Source organism: Microcaecilia unicolor, chromosome 6 (assembly GCF_901765095.1).
Source record: "Microcaecilia unicolor chromosome 6, aMicUni1.1, whole genome shotgun sequence".
Classification (NCBI taxonomy): domain Eukaryota; kingdom Metazoa; phylum Chordata; class Amphibia; order Gymnophiona; family Siphonopidae; genus Microcaecilia; species Microcaecilia unicolor.
The window spans coordinates 73,372,187-73,398,163 of record NC_044036.1 but is presented as its reverse complement, the minus strand read 5'-3'; the positions used below and the strand labels follow the sequence as shown (position 1 = coordinate 73,398,163).

Genomic DNA, 25,977 nt, shown 5'->3' with positions numbered 1-25,977 from the left:
CTCTCTTGGCTCTGGTGGCAAAATGGTCTTGCAATATTATCATTAGGGGCCTGCCCTAGAGGTAGTACCATAAGACTACTGCTAGAGGTCATGGCAGCCATTTTGCCACCAGAGCTGCTAGGGGTAGGTGCAAGTGGTGTTCTCTTCTACCTGCCATAACCACTGGACCACCAGGGATGTCGGGTAGGGGTGGATCTTTGGCTGGGGGAAATCAGGACATATGTGGGTATGCTTGATTGGTTTTGGGGGGGGGGGGGTCATGTTGGAGTATCAGGACGGGGGAGAATGGGTCATATGGGCGGTGCTTGACCAGTTCAGGGAGAGGATCAGGTCATGTGGGAGAGGGGGCTTGATTGTTCAGGGGAGGGGGGGGGGGGGTCCAGCAGGCAAAATGATGTGAGGTACAGTATCCAGAAGCTATCTACCTGCTTAGCTATGCAGGCACTGGAACTGAATATTGTTGACGGATCACTGACTCTGCTTCAGTAATGCCCCTCTTCTGCCCGGTTTAGAGGTAACCCAGTTAGTGCCAATAGTCAGCGGCATTGCCCAGTTAAGTGCTGCTGAATATCGGTGGCCAGCCTGTTGAGCCTGCTTAAATTGCTTTGAACATTGGGCCCATATTCTATTACTCACCATAAATCAAATATCTGTAAAAAAAAATTTAAGCTCTGTTCTTTTCTTAGGCTTGTGTGCTGTGTTATTCCCCTATAAGAGACCCCCAAAGTGATTTACATCAAGTGATTTACATCATATAAAATACATCAATACGTCATTATAGTATAACACTAACAAAATAATTTAAAGAATTCCTAATGCAATCCTGCACATTCGCCATTCTCAAGCTACTGATTGTATCTTACTTCTTTATTATAGAAATCCTTCAATGATTTTATTTCTCCTTTCAGAGTCCTTATTTCAGCTTGCATCTTTGCTTCTAACTCAATTTCATGTGAATGAACAACAGTCAGCTCTTTTCCTAAGTGGCTTGCTTGTGCTTCCTGTAAGATAATTTTTAATAAATTATTTAGGTTTATGCTAATGAGGTATTTTTAACTACTTTCTGTACACAATCACTATTTGGCCCTCACCCTGTGTTACCAGGGGTGCTTAAATGCAGGCGCCCTGTTGTAGAACTTCTCCCTAAGTGATTTGCCCATGATCAAGAGGAGGAGCAGTGGGATTTGAACCTGTCTTACTGCACTTAAAATGCCTTATCGTGGAGCACCTTCAGGCATCCCATGGTAATTCTGGCATCAGCGTGCAATACTTACATGCTAAAAAATAGATTTTTTTAAAGCTCTGGGGGGCAGAGTGTTAAGCATGTTCTGAACTAATTGGTTAGCACCGTTACATTGCTTACCGCTGATTAGCACATGAGCCCTTACCACCTACAAATATGTGGCAGTAGGGACTCACGTGCTAATGAGAAAATTAGCAAATGGCCAGTAATAGAAAGACTCGGAAAGTTGGCCATTTTACCCATGTGGAAAAATGGCCTTAGTGGGTGGGAATGACCCACGTAAGCAAGTGCTATGACCACTTTTTACTGCAGTTTGGTAAAAGGGCCCCTAAGTTTGTATCCGAGGCAATGGAAGTTCAACTAACTTGCCAAGATGAAAAAGAACAGCAGTGGGATTTGAACCAGGCTTTCTTGGTTGTCAGCCTAGGCTACTCATCCACTCTTCCTACGATGTCAAAAATCTCACATGTTGACTTTATTAGACATGTCCCACAGTATTCTCTGGGTCGGAAAGCTGCTCTAAAAATTTGTCTCTAATCTTGGGGAACAGTTTGCAAAAAAGGCTTTACATTTTTGTAGATACTCCTACACATATTGCAGAGTGTAAAGATGATGCATTTCTATTCTTGCACATAACATATTGCCTTGATAAACCTTCTTCCCAGTGAGATACAAGGTTTCTGGATTCTTCTCAGGACGGGTGTTTTAATTTTCTTTAGAATGCCTTGCCTTTTTAAAAGCAGATTTTACTACTACTGACTGGCATGATAGTTGGACTAATTTCCTTGCTACTGATGAATAGGTGATGGAATGTATCCACATTCTCAACTGTAGCTCTTTGAGAAGCCTATGCATTGGTTCTGCCATGTTCTCTTTTGGAGTTCAGCACATTGCAATAAGCCAAATGCTTCTGCCCTTAGTCCTCCTTTATTACAAACTACTACTACTACTACTACTATTTAGCATTTCTATAGCGCTACAAGGCGTACGCAGCACTGCACAAACATAGAAGAAAGACAGTCCCTGCTCAAAGAGCTTACAATCTAATAGACAAAAAAATAAAGTAAGCAAATCAAATCAATTAATGTGAACGGGAAGGAAGAGAGGAGGGTAGGTGGAGGCGAGTGGTTACAAGTGGTTACGAGTCAAAAGCAATGTTAAAGAGGTGGGCTTTCAGTCTAAATTTAAAGGTGGCCAAGGATGGGGCAAGATGTAGGGGCTCAGGAAGTTTATTCCACGTGTAGGGCGCAGCAAGACAGAAGGCGCGAAGTCTGGAGTTGGCAGTAGTGGAGAAGGGAACAGATAAGAAGGATTTATCCATGGAGCAGAGTGCACGGGAAGGGGTGTAGGGAAGGACGAGTGTGGAGAGATACTGGGGAGCAGCAGAGTGAGTACATTTATAGGTTAGTAGAAGAAGTTTGAACAGGATGTGAAAATGGATAGGGAGCCAGTGAAGGGTCTTGAGGAGAGGGGTAGTATGAGTAAAGCGACCCTGGCGGAAGACGAGATGGGCAGCAGAGTTTTGAACCGACTGGAGAGGGGAGAGGTGACTAAGTGGGAGGCCAGCAAGAAGCAGATTGCAGTAGTCTAAACGAGAGGTGACAAGGGTGTGGATGAGGGTTTTGGTAGAGTGCTCGGAAAGAAAGGGGCGGATTTTACGGATGTTGTAAAGAAAGAAACGACAGGTCTTGGCAATCGCTATGCAAAGGGTACGCCTAAGAGGTGGAAGGTATTTCGAGGAGTATGGGATGTGTACATTGAATCCCTTCCCCACAGAGTGAGAAGTATGTTACTCAATATTAGACAATAGTTATATACTGTAGAATAGGCGGGGACACTCGGAAATAATATTGAGACAGACTAAGATACCTTATATGTCTCGGAGAACAAGGGGGGCCTCCTCCTTTTGCTTCTCCCCCCTCCGCCCCCTCCTGCTTCCCCCCTTCTTTCTTTTTTATTTTTTTTCCTTTCTTTTCAACAGTATTGTAGTATGTCTGCTGTTATATTAATTAGGGAGACAAATGTTCATGCTGACGACTGGCGGGAGGGTGGGGGGTAAGGAATTAAATTGGAAGACTAAAGTACACAGAACCTTAAGTAGATAAGTGGATGGATCAAGAGTAAAGAGGGGAGATAAGGGATGGTACGGGAAAGAAAGAGAGAAAAGTGTTAGGTAAGTGGTAGTGTTAGTAGAGTGATAGTTAAAAACTTGATTGAATATATTTTTTTATGTCTCTAGACTGATGACCTATGGGGTCCAGACCCTATGGGCTGTGTAAGGGGAGACCTGAGATTTTGGAATAGGACAGGAGGGTCAGAGAAAAATCCTGAAATATATGATTATGAGTATAAAAGGTTAAAATACAAATGAAACAAAAAGGTTCACGGCAATGTTAAAAGGTTGAATTTAATAAATCTGTCAAATATACGAAAAGGGCGGGGGGGGGGGGGGGGGGGGGAATGCATTTCATTAAAAGTTGATGGCTGTACGTTATGTTGTATTTCTGCAATGATATTCTGCCAGGTTTTGTAACATTGTATTGCCCCTGCCAGGTTATGGTGGAATTGTATGTTGTGTTTTGTCATCAATAAAAACCGTTGAAAAATAAAAAATGAAGGGGGTCGAATGGCAGACAGAAGGGAGCTGAGGGAAGGTAAGTAGACTGCAGCGCCGGTGGTCTGGGAGCAGGAGAGGGGGAGAGACCCTGGCCCCGGGCCTTCCTTGGAATCCCAGGCCTGGGGAATTTTGTCCCTCCTGCCCCCCTCTCTCGGCAGCCCTGGCATGTCCTCTGCATGTAATGTGCAGCACTGCAACTGAGTCACCAAGCTAGCCCAGAAGAAATATTTTTAAGTTTAATCTTAAATCTGCTCCCAAAAATTCATTTTCACCAAAATAAGCATATTTCTAGTGCATTTAAATGCCTCTATGATATCTCCCTTCTTACATATCAGATACTTAAAGGATGTATTTACTAAGATGCATTAATATGTTACCTCACAAATGTTGCTTCTATATGTGTTCTATTATGTTAAGGAGTTAATACTGAAAAATAAAATAAAAATACATTAAAAAAAAAATGCAGAAACATGCTAATACACATGTACCACATTTTATTAGATAGTGTCCTAAGGGCTTCTTTTACAAAACCACGCTAGCGATTCCTGTGTGGCAAATGAGAGAAAGCCCATAGGAATTGAATGGGCTTCCCCTCATTTACCGAACAGGAATCGCTAGCACGGCTTTGTAAAGAGGACCTATGTGCCAAGGTCATACGACTTTTTTTTTTTTAAAGGACTTTTAATGCCCAAAGAGACCAATTCAGGAGGAAAGGATCTTGAAATTTAGATAACATTTGCTTTGTGCAGTACTGAAACATGCAAAAAAAAAAAAAATCATCATCATCAATTTTATTTCATAAACCACAAAATCAAAGGCATATCTAAGCAGTTCATAATTTTTAAAAATAGAAAAAAAAACTATAAGCTATGCAAGGTACAAAATGGGAAGTTACAAAATAGATATTATAATTTTAAAAAACCCATAATTTAAAGAAATGAGGGAAGAAACATCAGGAAAGGGAAGTGAATTTACAAGACAAAACCAGTGCCAACACATGGGAGGGGAGGGCAGGGGAGAGAGGAGACAAGCTGGACATGGATGAAGGGGAAGGAAGAGAAGAAGGAGATGCACACGGATGGAAGGGCAGGGAAGAGAGGGAAAATGCTGGAAATGGATGGAGAGGAGAGCAGGAGATAGAGGAGAATTTCTGGACATGGATGGATGGAGGGGTTGGCGGGGAGAGAGGAGAAATGTTGGACTTGGATGGAAAGGGGAGAGAGAATTATTGCTTTATATGGATACAAGGGAGGGAAGACAGGAGAAGTGCTGGACATGGATGGAGGGGAGGAAAGAAAAAAGAAGAAGATGCACATGGATAGAGATGAGGGAAAGGGAAGAGAGGAGAAAAACTGGATGGAGAAAATAGGCAAAAGCTGGATCCACGTTATACCTCCTCCAGTCAATTCCACGGAGAAGGACCCAGCTTTTACTTATGGATGTATGGCAAGAAATGAAGAAGAAAGGAGGAAAGTAAAGAAATAAATGGAAAGGAAGCCCTGGAAACGGAGAGAACAGATAGAGAGCAGCAGAATCAGAGACTGGGACCAATATGGATAGAAAAACAAAGTCACCAGACAACAAAGGTAGAAAAAATCATTTTATTTTCATTTTAGTGTTTGGAATATGTCCAATTTGAGAATTTACATATGCTGTCTTATTTTGCACTGGGTATACTGGAGCTGTAACAGCTTACAGAAATTATTTATAATGAAAAAAAAAATCACATTATTTTTTCTCCTATAATATTTTCAATGAAGATGTCTATTTATATGTGCCATGGCTGGTATAAGGGGTGTGGCTAATCTGGGTGTGGTGTCATAGGGGTGGAGCCATATGTGGTGACCCCACCCATAATGAGTACCGACACCTTTTTTTCTACAAAAAAACCCACTGTACGTCACAATAACCAACAAATGTTGCTGTGATGAGTGAAGTGCACAAGCCAGCTTATATGGAATAAGAGAACTATAGAGAAATGGTGGTAATCCAGAATGAAAAGCATAATGAGCTAAAATAAGAATTTTGAAGGGAATAAGATATGGAAGCCAACGTGCTTTAGACAGAAGTTGTGAAACCTTATCGGATTTCCTTACTCCATATAAAGCAGTTTCACAGAAATGTTCTGAAAATCTGCACTCTATGCAATTGATTGTGAGGTAAACCAAGAAGAGAATTACAATATTCAATATGGGATAATACCAAAGAATGAATCAGAAGGCAAAGTGTCTTCCTATGAATCAGAGGATGAATTGAGTGTAACTGACTCAGCATAAAGAATGATTTCTTTATTATTGCTGAGATGTGTAATGAAAAGGATAGGTAAGGATTTAGGATAACCCTTAAGACTTTAACCATGTACTGACATTTATGAGGATTTAATTTTAAATCATTGTATCCAGATGTGAAAAGCCACTGCAGCAGGAAAACCAACTGTATGTGAACCAATAGGAAGAAGAAGTTGAATATCATCAACATAAATAAAACATATAAAGCCCAATAAGAGCAAGTGGAGCAAGATAAATATTAAAGAGAGCAGGGCCAGTTTTAGGCAGACTGGGGCCCAGGACAGAAATTAAGGAGGGGGCCCCCTCCCACAATCTGTCCACCCACCACTGCGCCACATATTAAACAACTTTAAATGACTTCTTCACACACAAAACACAGACAGGCCTTCACCAAATATAGAACAAGGGATCATAAATTAGAAAAATGGAAATATGAACACCAAAATTGAAACATGGCAAGTACTGGAACACTGGAGAAATAAAAACAAATGCACTTCCTTTCTGTTTGGAACACAATTGGTAGCATCACTATGGGGGGGGGGCTGTCCCCCCCCCCACACTTTGGGCTCAGACCCACCAAACTTAGCCATCACCCTTGCTTGGCTGGCAAGGATACCCAAGCTGTGCCAGCTGAAGACCACCTCCTCTGGTCCAGCAGCCAGAGCTCTCCAAGCTCTGCAGTTGGATGTGACCTCAAGCTGCTCTGCCACCATTGCTGGCCCCCTTTCATATATGCAGAAAAACCAAGCATTCATGAGCATGGGTCGGTCAGCAGTGGCAGCAGCAGCTCGGGGACATTGCCACTGGCTACAGAGCTTGGAAGAGTTCTGGCTGTCAGAGCAGCAAAGGAAGTCTTCACTTGGAGATCCCTGCCAGCTCAGGTATTTATATTTTGCATTAAGGATGGGGCGGAGGGGGGGGACAGGAGGAAGGCAGCAGGAAGACAATTTGGTTACCATGCACTTAAGTTCAGCCCTGCCCCACCCCCACCCTGCCCCCAAATCAATCATCTGGTTATGCCAATAAACAATAGAAAGTAATTTGTGATATACAAATCCCAAAGTTAAATTCCAGTTAATAAACTTTTTTCTACCTTTGTTGTCTGGACATTTTATTTTTCCGTCATGTTGGTCGTAGTTTCTCTGTCTTCTGCTAAATCTCTTTCCAGCGACTTTTGTCCATTTGTCTTTTCTTCTTTCTCCTGTCTTGTTCTATTCCTTCACTACACCTCAGACATATTGATCCTTCCCTTATCTGTCTTATCTCCTTTTTTGTTTTCAACCTCTCTATCCACTCAAACTTCATCTCCTTTCTCACCCTTCTTCTTTTAACTTCTCAGTTACCTATTAACTTTCCATATTTTTGTTTCATTCCTTAGCAGTCCCATTTCCCATTACTCCTTCCCCAGCCTGCTATTCCCTTCCACCTTTTATCTACCATTACTACATTTCTATCTCTTTATTCACTATCCTCCTCTTACTAATTATCTTGCCACCCCTTCTTGGCCTGCCCCACATGGTTCTGCCATTTCCACTATTTCCCCTCCCTCCACTGTTGGAGCCCAACATTTCCTCCCCTATCCCCCATGTCCTCCCTGTCCCCTTTTCTCCACACTCTTATCATCTTTCTGTTCCATCTCTGTACCCTCCTGCCCCCCTCAATGGTCAATCATCTCTCTTCCTCTCTCTCCCCTCCATGTTCCCAACATTGCTCCCTCTCTCTTTCCTGCTACTGTTGTTCCCCTCCCACCCTATCCCACATAAGCCAGTATCTCTCCCTACCTCCTCCTCTTGCACTGTTCAACACCTGACTCTCCTTCCCTGGGTCCAACATCTTTCTCTTCTTCCCAACTGCCCTACCATCTCTCCCTCTCTCCCCACCACTCCTGAGTCCAATACCTTTCCCTCTCTCTTTCTTCCCTCCACCCCATTGCCATCTCTCTCTCTTCCTTTCGTTTCCAGGTCCATCATTTCTTCCTCTACCATCCCCTTCTCCTGGTCTACTTTAAAATAGCTCCAGGGGGTCCCCACGATCCCCCATCTCTTCCCCCTTCTTGCCACTCCTTCCTTTCCTGCCTAACTCCGTGTTTTGTTCACAGATCATCGGTGGCTTCGGCGTGGCAGTGATTCTGATACGCTGCCTGTGATTGTCCTGGCGCTGTTCCTCTGCTGCTGCCGCATTCCAAACAAGACGCTGCATCAGAAGGGGGTGGAACGCAGCAGAGGAACAGCACCAGGATAGACACAGGGAGAGTATCAGAATTGCTGCTGCTGCACCGATGATCTCCTGTCAGCAAGAACATGATGTAGGAAGGGAAGGGAGGGAGACCCTGGCTTGGGGTGACAGAGCTGCCAAGGGGGTCATGATTTTTGAGAGGGAGATTTTAGTGCACGCCCCAGTCACGCCCCATTCTGCCTTGGCTCCGCCCTAAGCACACCTCAGTCCCACGGCCATTCCAGAAAGTACTTTATTTACACTAGTGACAGCAGGGATGGGTAAGAGAGAGCGTTTCAGTTCACTCTGTTACACCCCCTATTCAGCATCTCTTCCCTTTAAGAATATAACGCGAGGGGGCCTTGGTCCCCTCACTTTGAGCCTAAGCCCACTCCAAAATTGTGGCACTGGTTTATTATCGACCAGATAGAGATAAGAGTTTTCAGTTTTGGCATAGTATAAGTCATCACAAGAACAAAATATAAGAAAACCAATGGACTGCATTAGGGGCTTATAGCCCATTTAGTTATGTTTAAAGAAAGAGATCTACATGAAACAAAATATTGATTTTTATTTTGACTTATAAAACCACTTGTCCCTGAAAAATGGTCAAAACAGAATAATCAATTTGTATATCTAACATGTAAACTTCTACAAAACAGATGCAGATGTGATTCCATGTGCCCCAATGAAAGGAGAGTTTAATTTTACTTCTATTTAATTTCAGTATATTCCATCTTTATAACACCAGGCTTCCCAAGGCAGATTACAACAGTTAAGATGAACTCATCAAGAAACAGGATATCCTCACTGAAATTTGGCCATCAATATTGTAAAGAACAGTGTAGAAAAATGAGCACAAAATACAGAATTTATAACTGTTTCTCTACCAGCTACAATAATTTTTAAGCTGTTTTAGTGATATTCAATTGTTATATTTACATATGGGAAGCTTTCAAATAAATTAAAATGATGTCAAATAAGTAAAAATTTAAATATATTGTCCCCCACGTTTTAAGGCACTGCCTATCCAACTGGAACAGCTTTAGACTTTTTACAGTTGGACCATGCATAGGCAGTCCATTATTTCTAATAATCTTTTTACTATTTTTTTCAATAGCGTTTGCTATTGTTTTGGGTGAACCAGTGTGGTGGCAATCTCCACATATACTGGATTCATCCCATATATGTGGAGATTGTCACCACACTGGTTCACCCAAAACAATAACGAACACTATTGAAAACAATAGTAAAAAGATTATGGGCTAGATAGACTCACCCTGTCTCCTGTTTTAACTAGCCTCCTTGCCCTGAGCCCAACTTCTCTCATACTCTCACCTTCCACCCACCAGGCCAGCATATCCCTTCTTACTCTGAGAATACCTTTAGTTTGTTTCAAAACTTGCTGGGTGGTGACAATGATTCACAGGTGCTGCCCTGCAGCTGGCCTGACATCGCTCTCTGCTGTATGGCCCGTCCAGCAGAAACAGGAAGTTATCTCAGAAAGGGTGGGCCACCGCAGTAGAGGGAAAATGTGGAGCTGGCAGCACCTGTGAATCGCTCTGTAATGCACGGCCTGTCCAGCAGAAATAGGAAGTTACCTCAGAAAGGGTGAGCCACCACAGTAGAGGGAGAATGTGGGGCTGGCAGCACCTGTGAATCGCTGCCACCACACGGAAAGTTTTGAAACAAGGGAAAGATGCTGGAGGGGTGTGGCAGAGTGCCTCATTACAGGATTGCCACTGTCAGCGGCAGACTTTCCCACTTTGGTGGGAGTGCGGCAGATGACTGTCAAAATGGGAGTCTCCTGCTCAATGCGAGAGACTTGGCAGGTATGGGGCAGGGGCATAGCCACGGGTGGGCCTGGACGGGCCCAGGTCCAGCCACTTTGCTCCAGGCCCGCCCAGCCTCTTCTGCCCGCTCTCCCCGTCCGCGTGGTCTGCTCACTTTTACTGCCCTACTACTTATCATTTCTGAAGCGCCGTTCTCCCTCCAGCACCGGCGATTCCCATAGCCAGCCTTCTGCTAGCGCGCGTCATCGGGGCCTCTTCTCAGGCACGTCCCGCCTACTCTGCAACTTCCTGCGTCCCACCTTTGTGGAAAACATATGCCATAGCCAGCCATAGTGCTGGAGGGAGAACGGCGCTTCACGTCAGTAAAAATGACCAGAACTGACCATGTGCAGGGGGTTGTTGCGGGGGAGGGGGATAGCGGATGGAGAAGGCGGCGGCGGCGGCAGGCGGGTGGGGGGGGGGTGGTGGTAGCGGGTGAGAGGAAATGCGAGGTCCGTGCCCACCCAGTCCACCTCCAGGCCCATCTAAAAATTAAACTCTAGCTACGCTACTAGTCTGGGGTGATATAATAAGAAGGGGGAAGAGATGGTGGACTGTGGGGGGCCCTTGGAGCTGTGGGGTCCAGGGTAACTGCTCTGTTTGTGCCCTCCCAAAATACTCCAGCCTGAGAGGACATAGGATAGAAACCTGAGGTACACCAGTATGTAATCGTTATGAAACCGATATAGAGTGGGATCAGTGAACCTGAAGACAGTGTAGAGTAAAGCAAGAATGGAACCATTTAGGAACAGTGCCCAAGATGCAGAGATCAGCAAGATGCTGGAGAAAAATAGAATGGTTTACAAGATTGAAAACTACAGAAAGGTCCAAGGATATTAGAACATGTATACTCCTATCAAAATTCAACCTAACAAAGTCAGTTTGAGCCAAGAGAGTAATTTCAGTGCTATAAAATGGATGGAAACCTGTTTGCCTAGTGTGGCGAGCATGAAGAGTTAAGATGTGATCAGAGCTGATTTTCTCTGCTAATTTATCTGTGACCTTAGACAAAAAAGAAAAGCCAAGATTGAGCGATAATTTGAAGTATCGGAAGTTATCAATCACCCTTTTCATCTTTAATGTGAGGAAGAACAGCAGCAAGTTTCCAATCTTGAGGTACCAAGCCAACCTGTAAACTAGCGGTAACTATAGAGTGAAAATAAGGTAAGAATGAAGGCAAAAAATGCTTTAGTAAGGAAGTTGGAATAGAATCCAAAGGGTAAGTAGAGGAATACATTTTAGAAATCAACTTTGAGTGCACCAAAGGAGATGGAAAGATGAATGTAGACCAAGTACCAGGCATAGAAGGATCATCCAAAGAAAGAGAAGAGTCTAGTTCATGGGCAGAAGGGTTTGGTAAGAAAGCCTGAAGATTGATATTCTAAGTCAATCAATGTCAATTTAAACCAGCACTTCTCATTTTGTGTAGTTCCAGCAGGAGGAAGACCCAGTTCATGTGTGGCCTCAACAAGATGCAGTGCAAAAATGCTAGTTCTCACACTTGGCTGCAACTGGAACAGCAAGGTATGAAAGGGTAAGAGAAGGGATAAAAAAAAAACAACAGGGGAAAGGAGCAAAGGGAGATGAAGGAGAGGGGGAATGGGAATGAGTAAGTAGAAGAACAGGAGATAGAGGGAGGACTGAGGCGAGGGAGTATTTTAGAACACAATGCATCTATTAGCAAGAGTTGGTAGCTGTACTGTGAGGACATCAAACATTTGATGCAAGAATCCCTGATTTAAGCAAATTAAATACTTTACCTTTTCTTGCAAAAGATGATTATTTTCTTCTAGTTGCTGCGCAAGTTTTTCTGTTTCACTTTGAGCTTGCGATAATTGCTGCTTAGTATCTAGCAATTCAAGGTGAGTGCGCTGTATCTGCTCTTGAGCTAGTCTCAACTGTTGGCTTGCATCCAGCCTTTCCTGGTACTGATCTGCAATACATTGCTCTTGATCCTTCATAGTCTGTAAGAGGTCATTTATTTTAGCTTTTCAAACTTTATATACATTTAAAGATGACAAAATGTATATGGGCATTAAAGTAATTCCACATTAATGCTTTTTCTTTAAGATGTAAGAGCTTCAAAAATGATAACTTTCTTAATGCTGAACCCTCTTCCTGTTACTATGTACTTTCCACTTTGAAGTTAGTTTACTTAAGGTATATGATGTAATCTATTAGTTACAATCAACTCTAATGCACATCTGATTTGGTTTGGATGTCTTCCTAAAGAAAAGTCCATAAGCCGTTATTAAGGTGGACTTGGGAAAATCCACTGCTTATTTCTAGGGTAAGCAGTATAAAATGTATTGTACTGATTTGGGATCTTGCCAGGTTCTTGTGACCTGAATTGGTCATTGTTGGAAACAGGATACTGGACTTGATGTCCCTTCAGTCTGTCCCAGTATGTCAATGCTTATGCTCTTATGTAGTTTTGTACTTTTTCTGGATGATGCCTTGAAACTAGCTCTTTCAGAAATCTCACTGAGTGAGACAGGATAATCCATGGAATGGACTAGGAAAGTTTCATGTACATGGTACATGGTTCATGTTTCTCTTTATTTGACATATGGCCAATCACTAATGCATATCTAGGTTAAAGCTGTACTGAATATTCATATTCAATTTGGCCCCAAATAATGCCCTGAGTACATTATTCGTATTCAGCTGAATAGTGATTTAAATTTGAATACAAATAATCTGGGCTATACTGTGCTAAATCCTACTCAAATAAATACTTGATCTCTGATTTCACGTTGCTTCTTTTATTATTTGTTATGTTAGAGCTCAATGCTCATTATTCATATTTGACTGGATAGTAAAATGTGCTATTTGGTACAGCTCTAACTTAGGTGGTTTATAATTTTTAAATATAAAAGGGAAATACACAGACAACAATTTGAAAAGGGGCGAGTAATGTGTTAATTTCAGGTCTGCCTCCTCCATACTCTGTATCAGGGGCAATTTGTGTTCGGGACTCCTGGCTGGCAGGGGTCCCCAATACTCACTAGTAGAAGTGCTCCTCCACTTGCGATCACTGCTGCTACAGCACCAGGCCCCCCACCCAGGCTCTGAATGTTCAGTTTTCGTTAAACTGAGCATGCACAGGGGGTGGAGCTCTCCCACACATTCTCGGATTCGAGATGGCACTGGTCACAGTTGGGATTAGCACTTCTGCTGGCGGGGTTGGGGACACTCATCAGCTCAAGTATGTAGGGGTTGTGGGGGGGGGACAAAGAGCAGCAGCAGGGCGAGGCAAAAATTTGTGTTCCCCCCCCCCCATCTTGTGCTCTGGCACTCACGAAATTCAAGGTCTGGCTATGCGCTTGCTCTATATTTCCTCCCATAAATAAACTCACTGTTCTAAATACATGACTCTATAAATGTTTATATTTTTCAGTTAGTAAGACAGTGTGGTTTTAGTAAAATTCTAGTATACTGGTGACAACTATAAAGGATGTTGAACAGCAATACAAAGTAGACATTGTGTGGACAATTTTCAAAACCATGCAGGCAGCTGCAAAGTTGATAGGTACTTTGAAAGACATTTCCTTTGAAAATTTCCAAGGAAAAAAAGCATTCAGATTTACTTGTTCTTTTTCTCTAAAAAATAATGTGCACTGGTTTTGAGAAATCAAAACTAGGTTTATTGCTGCCTCCCTCAACCTACTTCACCCCAAGTCTGCCTTCTTTTTCCCACAGGTGAAAGAATGCTTGCTGTATACTTTCATCCCAGGGAAAGATGACCAGTTTTCAAGACAATCATTTTACTCATGGAAATGGCTTATGAAAATTGTCCTCCCTATGGGGTCCTTTTACTCAGCTGTGTTGGGCGCTTTTATTTATTTATTTGGATTTATTTGCCGCCTTTTTGAAGGAATTCACTCAAGGTGGTGTACATGTGCCTAATGCAAAAAAAAATGGACTAATGCAGGACACGCTAAAGTGTCATATATTATTCTTTGCATCTGTGCAATTGTTTGCATTTTTTAAAGGAGAGTGCCAAGGGCAGAGAGTGGGCATTCCTGCGCTAACCAGTTAGCACATCTACATTACCACATGCCAATTGGTTAGCACACAGATAATGCATGAGTCCTTACTGCCTACAAAATAGGTGGAAGAGTTCCCATGGTAATTTTTTTTTAAATGGCCACATGCTAATGGCAACATTAGCACATAACCATTATAAAATAAATACAAAATTGGGGTTTTTAAGGCTACAGTAAAAATGACCTTAGTGCATGGGAAAGGCCACCAAAAAGGCACACCAAGGCCAATTTTTATTGCAGCTTTGTAAAAGGATCCTATGTTAGATGATCAGCTGCAAACAACAAACTATGGCTCTAGAAGTTCACTATTACAAAAATTTACAGACCAAAAATTCACTAATCTCTAAGGGGCCCTTTTCACTAAGCTGAGGTAAAAGGGGCCCTGCGCTAGTGGCAGCGGTCGATTTTGCCACTCACGGAGGCCCTTTTAACTGCACTGGTTAAATGTGGGTGGGGGGAGGGGAGGGGGAAGAGGAGAGCACTTACCGCCACCCATTGAGGTCGCAGTAAGGGCTCCCTTGCTAACCTCGCGGTAACCTTACCATTGGGTAACTGCTTTGGTAAAACAATAGGGACCTATTTTCCCTAGTGCTGGAAATGCCCGCATTGGATTGCTGGTAGTTCCAGATTGCCACGTGGTAAGCCTGCTAAGCTCTGCTTAGTAAAAGGGCCCCTAAGGAACAAAGCTAGATCTGACTACCAGATGATTTATTTCAATTTGCATGCTATATTCCTGACGTCACTTCAGCCATCTACTACACCACAATGAAAGAAACCGACTTTGCACACTGGCTTACTTTCTCAACATCGGCTATCTTTAGTTGTTTCCTTTCAATTTCCTTTTTAAGCTGATTTAATTCTTGATCCTTTTGAAGCAATTCAAAATCTTTGTCATGGAGTTGATCTTTGGTGTGATGAAACTTTTCATCTAAGCTCTCTATCTGTACATGAAAGAAAAACAAGTATGTTATGAAAGTGAAAGGTTTGACTCATGATGAAAAGTTCTGATGTACCTAATAACCCTGCCCATCCCCACTCCCCAAAAAGTGAAAAACATTTCCAGTGAAGTCATCATTTAGTTTGATTGCTTTATACCCCATAACAAGCTTCATTTCTGTTAGAATTTGAGGATCTGAGGAAAGGCATTTTCTTTAGATATTTCCAAATTTGTTTGACATGTTTCACTAAGTTGTAGTAGTATTTTTTATTAGCATTTGTAAGCTTTGAACTCTCATTAGAGCTGATTTGCTTTTCTTTAGCCTGTTAAGAACCTGCTTAGCCCAATCAATCATCTCTGAAAGTCAAAACTACAGCACAATGTTCTTTATTTATCATATTTACTTTTATCTTTATTTAAAACTTGATTTACCACCCACCTTTTCAGATTTAGGTGGTTTACAAACAGATTCAAATATTTAATTAAAACAAAATTAAAAAAAAAAATTAAAATTAAAATAACAAAAGAACTCCATTAGTACAGGAAAGACCTACCACATTTACACCAAAAGGTCAATCTTTCTGACACATTCAATCATTCCTATTACTAAGATAATATAGCAAAATCAATGCAAGCTGAATCTCCTATCTCCTGGGCCTACAAACCAAAAGCCAACTTTAAAAAATATGTTTTTAATAAAAGTTTTGAGTGTAATATTGCATATTTGTGTTTACAATATCATAATGGAAAACGATTTGTGTGTCACTGCGGACAATAGATTGGAATCTTTTGCTCAATATGCGGTGGCAGCCAAAAAAACAAACAGAATGTTAGGAATTATTACAAAAGGTATAAAGAATATCATAATGCATCACTCCACGGTGAGACTGCATCTTGAGTACTGTGTACAATTCTGGTCACTGCATCTTAAAAAAGATGTAGTGGAATTGGAAAAGGTACAGAGAAGGGCAACCAAAATGATTAAGAAGATGGAACAACTCTCTTTAGCTTGAAGAAGAGAGGGCTGAAGGGAGATATGATAGAAGATTATAAAATCTTGAATGGAGTGGAATGAGTAAACATGAATTGACTGTTTATTCTTTCAAAAAGTACAACGACTAGGGGACACACTCCATGAAGTTACACAGTAGCATATTTAAAACAAATAGGAGAAAATATTTTTTCACTCAACAAATAGTTAAGCTCTGGATCTCATTGCTGGAGTAAGTGGTAAAAACATGAATGTTACTGGGTTTAAAAAGATTTGGACAAATTCCTAGCAGAAAAGTCTACAAACCATTACTAAGGTAGACCTGGGGAAAGCCACTGTTTATCCCTAGGTTTAAGTAGCATGGACTCTTGCTACTTTTTGGGACTACCAGGTACTTCTGACCTGGACTAGCCGCTGTTGGAAATAGGATACTGGGCTAGACAGAGCCTTGATTTGACCCGGTAGGGCACCTCATATATGCTACATTCTTAAAAGATACAAAGAAGGGCAACCTGAAGCAGATAGAGTGGTTAAAATAATTACTGCTCATCAGCTTGAGAGAAGAGATGAATGAGAGCCTTAATACAGGCCTATAAAATCACAAAGTGAAGCAAGTAAATAACAGTTGTTAATCCTTTCAAACTCTTGAAAATGTATCTCAAAGAAACCTTACAAAAGGGCAACTTAGATCAGATAGCTTCTCTTAATAGTTTAGATGTATCCCAATTTTTGGAGTCATCCAAGAACTTAGGGCGTCTTTTACCAAACCGCGCTAGCAATTTTCACACAGCAATGCTGACAAAAGAGGTAAAAGAGGCCCTTAATTACTAAACGCGCCACTTTATTGGTGAAATTTCTACTACTACTACTAATCATTTCACTCTGAAGTAGAGAAAAATACAGTTTTAAAATTGTAGTCCTCAAAGAAAAATGTTCCCCTTTTTAGTCATAAGTACATAAGTAGTGCCATACTGGGAAAGACCAATGGTCCCCAGGATCCTGTTTCCAACAGTGGCCAATCCAGGTCACAAATACCTGGCAAGATCCAAAAAAGTACGAAACATTCTATACTGCTTATCCTGTCCAAACCTTTTTTTAAACTCCACTAAGCTAACCGCCTTTACCACATTTTCTGGCAAAGAATTCCAGTTTAATTACACATTGAGTGAAGAAAAAAAGAAACATTTTCTCCGATTCGTTTTAAATTTACTACATTGTAGCTTCATCGCATGCCCCCTAGTCCTAGTATTTTTGAAAAGCGTAAACAGACGCTTCACATCTACCTGTTCCACTCCCCTCATTATTTTATAGACCTCTATCATATCTCCCCTCAGTTGCCTTTTCTCCAAGCTGAAGAGCCCTAGCCGCTTTAGCCTTTCCTCATAGGGAAGTCGTCCCATCCCCTTTATCATTTTAGTCGCCCTTCTCTGTACCTTTTCTAATTCCACTATATCTTTTTTAAGATATGGCGACCAGAATTGAACACAATATTTGAGGTGCGGTCGCACCACGGTGCGATACAAAGACATTATAACATCCTTATTTTTGTTTTACATTCCTTTCCTAATAATACCTAACATTCTATTTGCTTTCTTAGCCACAGCAGCACACTGATCAGAAGGTTTCAACGTATCATCAACAACGACACCTAGATCCCTTTCTTGGTCTGTGACTCCTAACGTGGAACCTTGCATGATGTAGCTATAATTTGGGTTCCTCTTTCCCCACATGCATCACTTTGCACTTGCTCACATTAAACATCATCTGCCATTTAGACGCCCAGTCTCCCAAGGTCCTCTTGTAATTTTTCACAATCCTCCCGTGATTTAACGAGTTTGAATAACTTTGTGTCATCAGCAAATTTAATTACCTCACTAGTTACTCCTATCTCTAGGTCATTTATAAATATGTTAAAAAGCAGCGGTCCCAGCACAGACCCCTGGGGAACCCCACTAACTACCCATCTCCATTGAGAATACTGACCATTTAACCCTACTCTCTGTTTTCTATCTTTTAACCAGTTTTTAATCCACAATAGAACACTACCTCCTATCCCATGACTCTCTAATTTTTTCCTCTGGAGTCTTTCATGAGGTACTTTGTCAAATGCCTTCTGAAAATCCAGATACACAAAATATCAACCAGCTCACCTTTATCCACGTTTGTTAACCCCTTCAAAGAACTGTAGTAGATTGGTGAGGCAAGATTTCCCTTCACTAAATCCATGCTGACTTTGTCTCATTAATCCATGCTTTTGAATATGCTCTGTAATTTTGTTCTTTATAATAGTCTCTACCATTTTGCCCGGCACCGACATCAGACTCACCGGTCTATAATTTCCCAGATCTCCTCTGGAACATAAGTACATAAGTAATGCCACACTGGGAAAAGACCAAGGGTCCATCGAGCCCAGCATCCTGTCCACGACAGCGGCCAATCCAGGCCAAGGGCACCTGGCAAGCTTCCCAAAAGTACAAACATTCTATACGTTATTCCTGGAATTGTGGATTTTTCCCAAGTCCATTTAGTAGCGGTTTATGGACTTGTCCTTTAGGAAACCGTCCAACCCCTTTTTAAACTCTGCTAAGCTAACCGCCTTCACCACTTTCTCCGGCAACAAATTCCAGAGTTTAATTATATGTTGGGTGAAGAAAAATTTTCTCCGATTTGTTTTAAATTTTTAAAAATCGGTGTTACGTTGGCCACCCTCCAATCTTCAGGTACCACGCTGGATTTTAAGGATAAATTGCATACTACTAACAATAACTCCGCAAGTTCATTTTTCAGTTCTATCAGTACTCTGGGATGAATACCATCCCATCCAGGAGATTTGCTACTCTTCAATTTGTAGAACTGCCCCATTACATCCTCCAGGTTTACAAATTACTATAGTTCCTGATGTAGCCAGACAAACGCAGCTTCATAGGAAAAAATTCCTACAACTGAAACCTAGAGTTTTAGCAGCAGGAGTTACCTTTTTCCCTCACATACCCCTGTAAACATTTGATTACGTATGGGACTAATAGAAATGTTTTCACAGGTCCTACCCATTTAAATTCATTTCTTCTGGATAAATCTATTCTTCAGAATAATGTTACTTAATAGTCTTTTTTCTGATGTTTTGGAATCAATTGGGGGTAATAAGAGTAGAAAGAATCATTTGTTTTAACCCTTGTTGTTATTTGCCTAGATTTTTAAATTCTCAAATGTTGTTCTTTATCTGTTCGTTACCGAGATGTGGATTAAATGATTTACATTTTTTACTTGTAAAATAAAAATTTATTTCTTGTGTAGCATTCTGGCTATTCTTTCATTTTCTGTATTATGTTATTTTGTAAAATGTTCTGAAACTCAAAACTTTTTTTGAAATATTCTCTCAGTTTCATGGCGGTTCTCTTCTTCTTAATACTAATCAGTTTTTCTTCACTCAGCAAAAAATAAGCTATGGAATTTATTGCCAGTAGATGTGGTTAGGGCAGTTTAACAGAAGAAAGTTCCATAAATCTATTATTAGCAAATGCAGTCTTGGGACAACCATTGTTTATCTCTAGATATGAGCCATAAGGAATAGATCTACATCCATGGGATCCTGCCAGGAACTCTTATCCTGGAATGGCCACTGTTAGGTGTGTGAAACCTTTGCTCTGACTTAGTATGGCACATCTTATATTCTTATTCAATGTGTCATTATATTCTCAGGCGTAACATGGAGTAATTTAATTTGAGTTGCAGTATTTATGTTTACTTCTGTCTGTGGCTGGCAGTTCATTCATAGTTTGACTTGACTGGTTCACTGGGCGTTGTGTACACAAGTTACATTTATTAGCGATTTGCACATCTAAAGTATCAGATTTCTCACTTGTCTCACAGTACCAGATGGTTATAAATATCTTCTTTTTTTCTTTTCAGAAACTGTTTCTATTGTAGTGGGTATTGTCTCAAGACAGGATCCAATTGTTCACGTTTCTTTATTTATCCACAGGGGTCATCCAACATGTTTATGTAAGCTATTTACCCCACATCCACTGAATAAACCAGTGGTACATGCCAAGGGGCCTATTACCAGGTAACAGTTCTGAATGCATTTATTGTTTTAAGTAGAGACAATAGGGCATTTATTCACCACTTCAGTCCTAAACCTAATCTCCACATTGTTGCACATTGCACTATTAAAATTAGCCACAAGGCCATCAACTTTTTTAAGCTCAAAAGATTATGTTAAAGCCATGATTATGAAGCTGGAGGAAGGAAGGTAGAAGTAGTAGAAAAAGGGAGGGCAGGAGCGAGTGGCAGTAAGTAGGTAGTTAAGCTAAATGTCTTTATCCAAGAAATATTTTTTAAAAATCATTTTGAAAAAAGTGTTTGATCTATTGGAATTTAGTTACATAATAAATGACAACAGAAAAGATCAATTGACCCATCCATATTGCTAATGATATATGCCAGATGCCACCACACTGCATACTAGCTTGTAAGATATCAAAGATCATGTTTGTTTTCCTTCTTTGTATTATACCATTTTAGATAGTTAAGCACGCAAGATCCATTATTTAGGTCATACCCAGTAATCTCTCTTTCTGATATCCAATCACAAGCTACACTAAAAGAACAACACCAGTGTGGTTACCACCTAAACATCCAGCCTCTCTAGGTACTGATGACCTTTCTGGATGTACATCACCATAAACTACTTGCTGCACTGAGTCTCTGGGGAGCTGAAGCCTTATTTAAATAACTAGTAAAAAAAGGCCCGTTTCTGACAGAAATGAAACGGGCGCTAGCAAGGTTTTCCTCGGAGTGTGTATGTTTGAGAGTGTGTGTGTGTGTGAGAGACAGAGTGTGTGTGTGTGTGAGAGAGACAGAGTGTCTGTGTGTGTGTGACAGAGAGACAGAGTGTGATAGACAGAGTGTGTCAGAGAGAGTGTATGTGATACAGTGAGGGTGTGCCCCCCCTTGCAAGTCCCCCACCCCCACCTCTTTGGTCTCAGGACCCCCTCCCCACCTCCCTCTCCCCTGCCCCCCCTCCAGCCATCCAAGTCCAGCGACCCTCCCCTCCCCCTGCCCCCCACCCATGTCCAGCGACCCTGCCCCCCCTCCAGCCACCCATGTCCAGCGACCCTCTCCTCCACCCCCACCCCCTGTGCATCAAACCCCCTCGCCACCCGCAGCTGCCACTGGTAACGCTGTCCAGCCGCTGCTGCTTCTCCTTTTGAGCAGCAGTGGCCACTGCAAAAAGAAAATAAGCAATAAATGTTTTTAAATATCACGCGCCGCACCGCAGACAGCTATCAGGCATTGCCTGTCGGCTCTGCAGCCGCTCCTCCTCTCACCTCACGTCACTGCGCTCCTCCGGGGTCTTACTCCAGGGGCAGTGACGTGGAGGCGAGAGGAGGAGCAGCTGCAGAGTCGACAGCCAATGCCTGATGGCTGATTGCAGTGCCGCGCTTGATATTTAAAAACATCTATGGCTTTTTTTCTTTTTGTAGCGGCCGCTGCTGCTCAAAAGGAGAAGCAGCAATGGCCGGACAGCGTTACCAGTGGCAGCTGCGGGTGGCGAGGGGGTTGATGTGCTTGGGGGGGGGGGGGGTGTTGATGTGCTTGAGGGGAGGGGGGGGGGGGTTGATGTGCCGGGAGGGGGGGGGGGGCTTGGGTGATGCACCGAGGGGGTGTTTGAGCGGGGACTCACAACTGATTCCCAGGCAGGGGGAGAAGTAGGGAAACACAACAGTGAGTGACGTCAGCCTAGCTACAGAGCCTAGCTCAGCAACTCCAGGAGCCACGGACACAGGCAGCTACTTTAGAACGTTGGTGGTGAGAATTATTATATAGGATGGCAAATTTAACAGTCATTCATAGTAATCATAAAGCGAAGATACCTGTAGCAGGTATTCTCCGAGAACAGCAGGCTTCATATTACCAAAGCAAAAAACAAAACTTTGTGGAGTGCGAGCCACGCTCCACCTCGCATGCACAAGTGCCTTCCCGCCCGTCGTGCGAACGCGGTCTCCTCACTTTAATACTAAAGCAAAAAATAACAAAGAAGACAACTTGAAGGGGAAGTGGGAGGGATTGTGAGAATATGAAGCCTGCTATCCTTGGAGAATACCTGCTACAGGTAAGCATCTTCACTTTCTCAGAGGACAAGCAGGCTTCAACCATCTCACAAGTGGGGAATCCCTAACATCCAGGCTCACCCAAAACAACAAACATTCGTCAATTGGGCCTCGAACGGCGAGAACATAACACAGATTAACCTGAAACTATATACAATCTGAATGAGGGTGTAGTTGGATTCTAGACCCCCAAAAGATTCTGCAACACTGACTGCCCAAACCGACTGTCATGACGGGTATTCTGCTCAAGGAAGTAGTGCGATGTGAATGGGTGGACTGAAGACCATGTCTCAGCCTTGGAAATTTCTTCAGTGGAGGCTGACCTCAAGTAGGCTACTGACATAGCCATGGCTCTGACATTATGAGCCATGAAATGACCCTCCAAGGCCAGCCCAGTCTGGGCATAACTGAAAGAAATGCAATCTACCAGCCAAACTGAAATGGTCCGTTTCCCGATAGCGACCCCCATCCTGTTGGGATCAAAAGAAACAAAAAGCTGGGCGGACTGTTTGTGGAGCCTTCTCCGCTCCATGTAGTAGACCAATACTATCTTGCAATCCAAGGTGTGCAAGCTGTTTTCGCCAGGATGGGTATGAGGTTGGGGAAAGAATGTTGGCAAGACAATCGTCTGGTTCAGATGGAACTCCGACACCACCTTCGGCAGGAACTTAAGGTGCATACAATCTGTTGTGATGAAACTTAGTATAAGGTGCATCCACTACTAAGGCTTGAAGCTCACTGACCCTATGAGCTGAAATAACAGCCACCAAGAAAACGATCTTCCAGGTCAAGTACTTCACATGGCAGGAATTCAGTGGCTCAAAAGCAGCTTTCATCAGCTGGGTGAGAACGACATTGAGATCCCATGACACTGGTGGAGGTTTGGCAAAAGCAAACCTTTCATGAAGCGAACAACTAAAAGGCTGTCCAGAGATGGGCTTACCTCCTACACGTTGATGATAAGCACTAATTGCACTAAGGTGAACCCTTACGGAGTTGGTCTTGAGACCAGACTCTGATAAGTGTAGAAAGTATTCAAGCAGGGTCTTTGTAGGGCAAGTAAAGGGATTTAAGGCCTTGCTCTCACACCAGATAGCAAACCTCCTCCATTTAAAAGAGTAACACCTCTTAGTGGAATCTTTCCTGAAAGCCAGTAAGACTTGGGAGACACCCTCTGAAAGACCCAAGGAAGCAAATTCTAGGCTCTCCGCACCAAGCTGCAAGAGCCAGAGGCTGGAGGTTGGGATGTAGAAGCAACCCCTCATTCTGTATGATGAGTCGGAAAACACTCCAATCTCCATGGTTCTTCGGAGGATAATTCCAGAAGAGGGAACCATACCTGCTGTGGCCACTAAGGTGCAATCAGAATCATGGTTCCGCGGTCAAGCAGGAACAACAAAGTCTTTCCCACTAGAGGTATAGGAGGATATGCATACAGAAGACCTGTCCCTCAATCGAGGAGGAAGGCATCTGACACTAGTCTGCCATGGGCCTGAAGCTTGGAACAGAACTGAAGGCCCTTGTGGTTGTGAGTGGCAAAACGATCCACCAAGGGGGTGCCCCACGCTCAGAAGATCTTGCAGGCCATGCCCATATTGAGAGACCACTCATGCACTTTGCATTATCCTGCTCAGTTTGTCAGCCAGGGTGTTGATTGCACCCGCCAGATAAGTGGCTCGAAGAAGCATGCTGTGTTGACAAGCCCAACGCCACATCCGGATGGCCTCCTGACAAAGAGGGCGTGATCCGGTGCTCCCCTGATTGTTGATGTAATACATCGAAACCTGATTGTCCCTTTAAATGAGAATAATTTGATGAGACAGCCGATCTCTGAAAGCCTTTAGAGTGTTCCAGATCGCTCAAAGTTCCAGGAGGTTGCTCAAAGTTCCAGGAGGTTGATCTGAAGATTTGTTTCCTGGAATGACCAAGCTCCTTGAGTGTGAAGCCCATCTACATGAACCCCTCAACCCAGGAGAGATGCATTCATCGTCAGCACTTTTTGTGGCTGAGGAATTTGGAATAGAAGTCCCAGAGTCAAATTGGATGGATCGAATTGTCCATCAGTAAAGAGAGCGAACAAGCTCTGGGAACACTTGGATGACATTTAGCAGACTTCCCGTGGCTTGATACCATTGAGAAGCCAGGGTCCATTGAGCTGATCTCATGTGAAGATGTGTCATGGGTGTAACATACACGGTGGAAGCCATGTGGCCCAGCAATCTGAACATCTGCTGAGCTGTGACCTGCTGAGAGGCATGAACCTTGGACGCCAGCGAGACAAGATTGTCCGCTCTCGTCTTTTGCGTGTTGAGCAGGGCTCCTATGAACTCCAATTGCTGGACAGGGTGCAGATGGAACTTGGGGTAGTTTGAAATGAACCCTAGGAGCTCCAGCACACTGGTGAATTGGTGTCGTTGCTGACAAAATACAAAGTTTAAGCAACTAGTTAATGGTGTTTGGTACTTGCCACTAAAGATACTATTTTTGCAGAGCCCTTCACATAGGAATGGCCCCTGATGCAAGCAAAAGCTAATGAAGTGTCAGGTCATCTAATAAAATTTTTGTGTGATTTGAGTATGCACACTGTGGTACATCATTTGTGCTTTCCTTCTTCATAAGGTGATGCTCAGACAGTTATACTTGTTGTACATCACCTTGAATGAATTTCTTCAAAAAGGTGGTAAATTAATCCTAATAAGTAAATAAACCAGAAATCAGAAGTACTTAAACTATACCAGTACATTAATTCTGTTTGACAAAGGAAATCTGATAAGTTGTAGTTAAATCTAAGTACTGTAAAGGCACATTATTTAGATGTTAACTAACCTGCTTTTTATAATCCTTTACTTGTAACTCGGATTTCTCAAATGAACTTTCCAATCTAATTATTTTTTGTTCCAGCTCTCCTCTGTGTTCCCGAACAGTCATGTCCAGTTGTGTCACCTACAGCAAGAAAAGAATGTTTCTTTTTCATCAGTGATACTAAAGTATGGAGGACTTTTACTGTCCCCTCAGGGTTAAATTCAGAAAATATAGCATCAAGCAGGGTCATAGCTACAGGGGGCCTTGGGGCCTCAGGCCCCCCAAACCTCATGGCCAGTCAAGTGCCTGGGATTTGGGCACTATTGGCTGCCCTCCCGCTCTCTGTTTCAGCCATCATGTCGTCTCCTGTTCTCAATCTAACTGCCTTTAGTCAGCTACTCCCTTTCGACTCCCTGCAGCATTGCCTTCTTCAATTTTCCAGGCTGCCGGCAGCATCAGTGGGGTAAACACACTGCCTTCAACGGCTCAGAAGCTTTCCCTCTGCTGCAATTTCCTGTCCTGCATAGGCGGGACATTGCAACAGAGGGAAAGCTGCCATGGCTGCCAAAGGCAGTGTGCTTATCTTACTCACACTGCCAGCGGCCCGGAAAATTGAAGAAGGCAGTGGTCTTGGGAGCCGGAACTAAGGGAGCGAGTAGGAGAGAGCTGACCAAGGCGTTTAGATTGAAACGGCTGAAGCCCATGAGATTAGTCTCCCTTTCCCTCTCCTCCGTGCACCCATCATCCCCATTACCCAAAAAAAGCAATCAAATCTATGCGCATATCTATCCACATTGTCATTCTTTATTGTTGGTGGCATTTTTATTTGATCTTACTTATATTTTTCAACATGCCAGCTTGTGCAGCATAAGGATGTACACAGAGGAAGTA

The 25,977-nt window shown here is 42.7% G+C and overlaps 1 protein-coding gene across 6 annotated transcripts in view; it reads right to left on the bottom strand.

The window, feature by feature from the left end:
* CCDC18 (coiled-coil domain containing 18) overlaps positions 1-25,977 on the bottom strand; it is a 251,047-nt gene that overhangs the window by 28,187 nt on the left and 196,883 nt on the right. For 5 of the 6 annotated variants that reach the window (XM_030205711.1, XM_030205709.1, XM_030205710.1 and 2 more), the window contains 4 exons: positions 25,111-25,227; positions 15,041-15,184; positions 11,955-12,158; positions 864-1,001 (listed from right to left, as the gene is read on the bottom strand). In XM_030205711.1, the coding sequence (XP_030061571.1) occupies positions 864-1,001; positions 11,955-12,158; positions 15,041-15,184; positions 25,111-25,227 (603 nt within the window). The remainder of the gene's footprint in view (positions 1-863; positions 1,002-11,954; positions 12,159-15,040; positions 15,185-25,110; positions 25,228-25,977) is intronic. The other variant, XM_030205712.1, reaches the window with a different exon arrangement.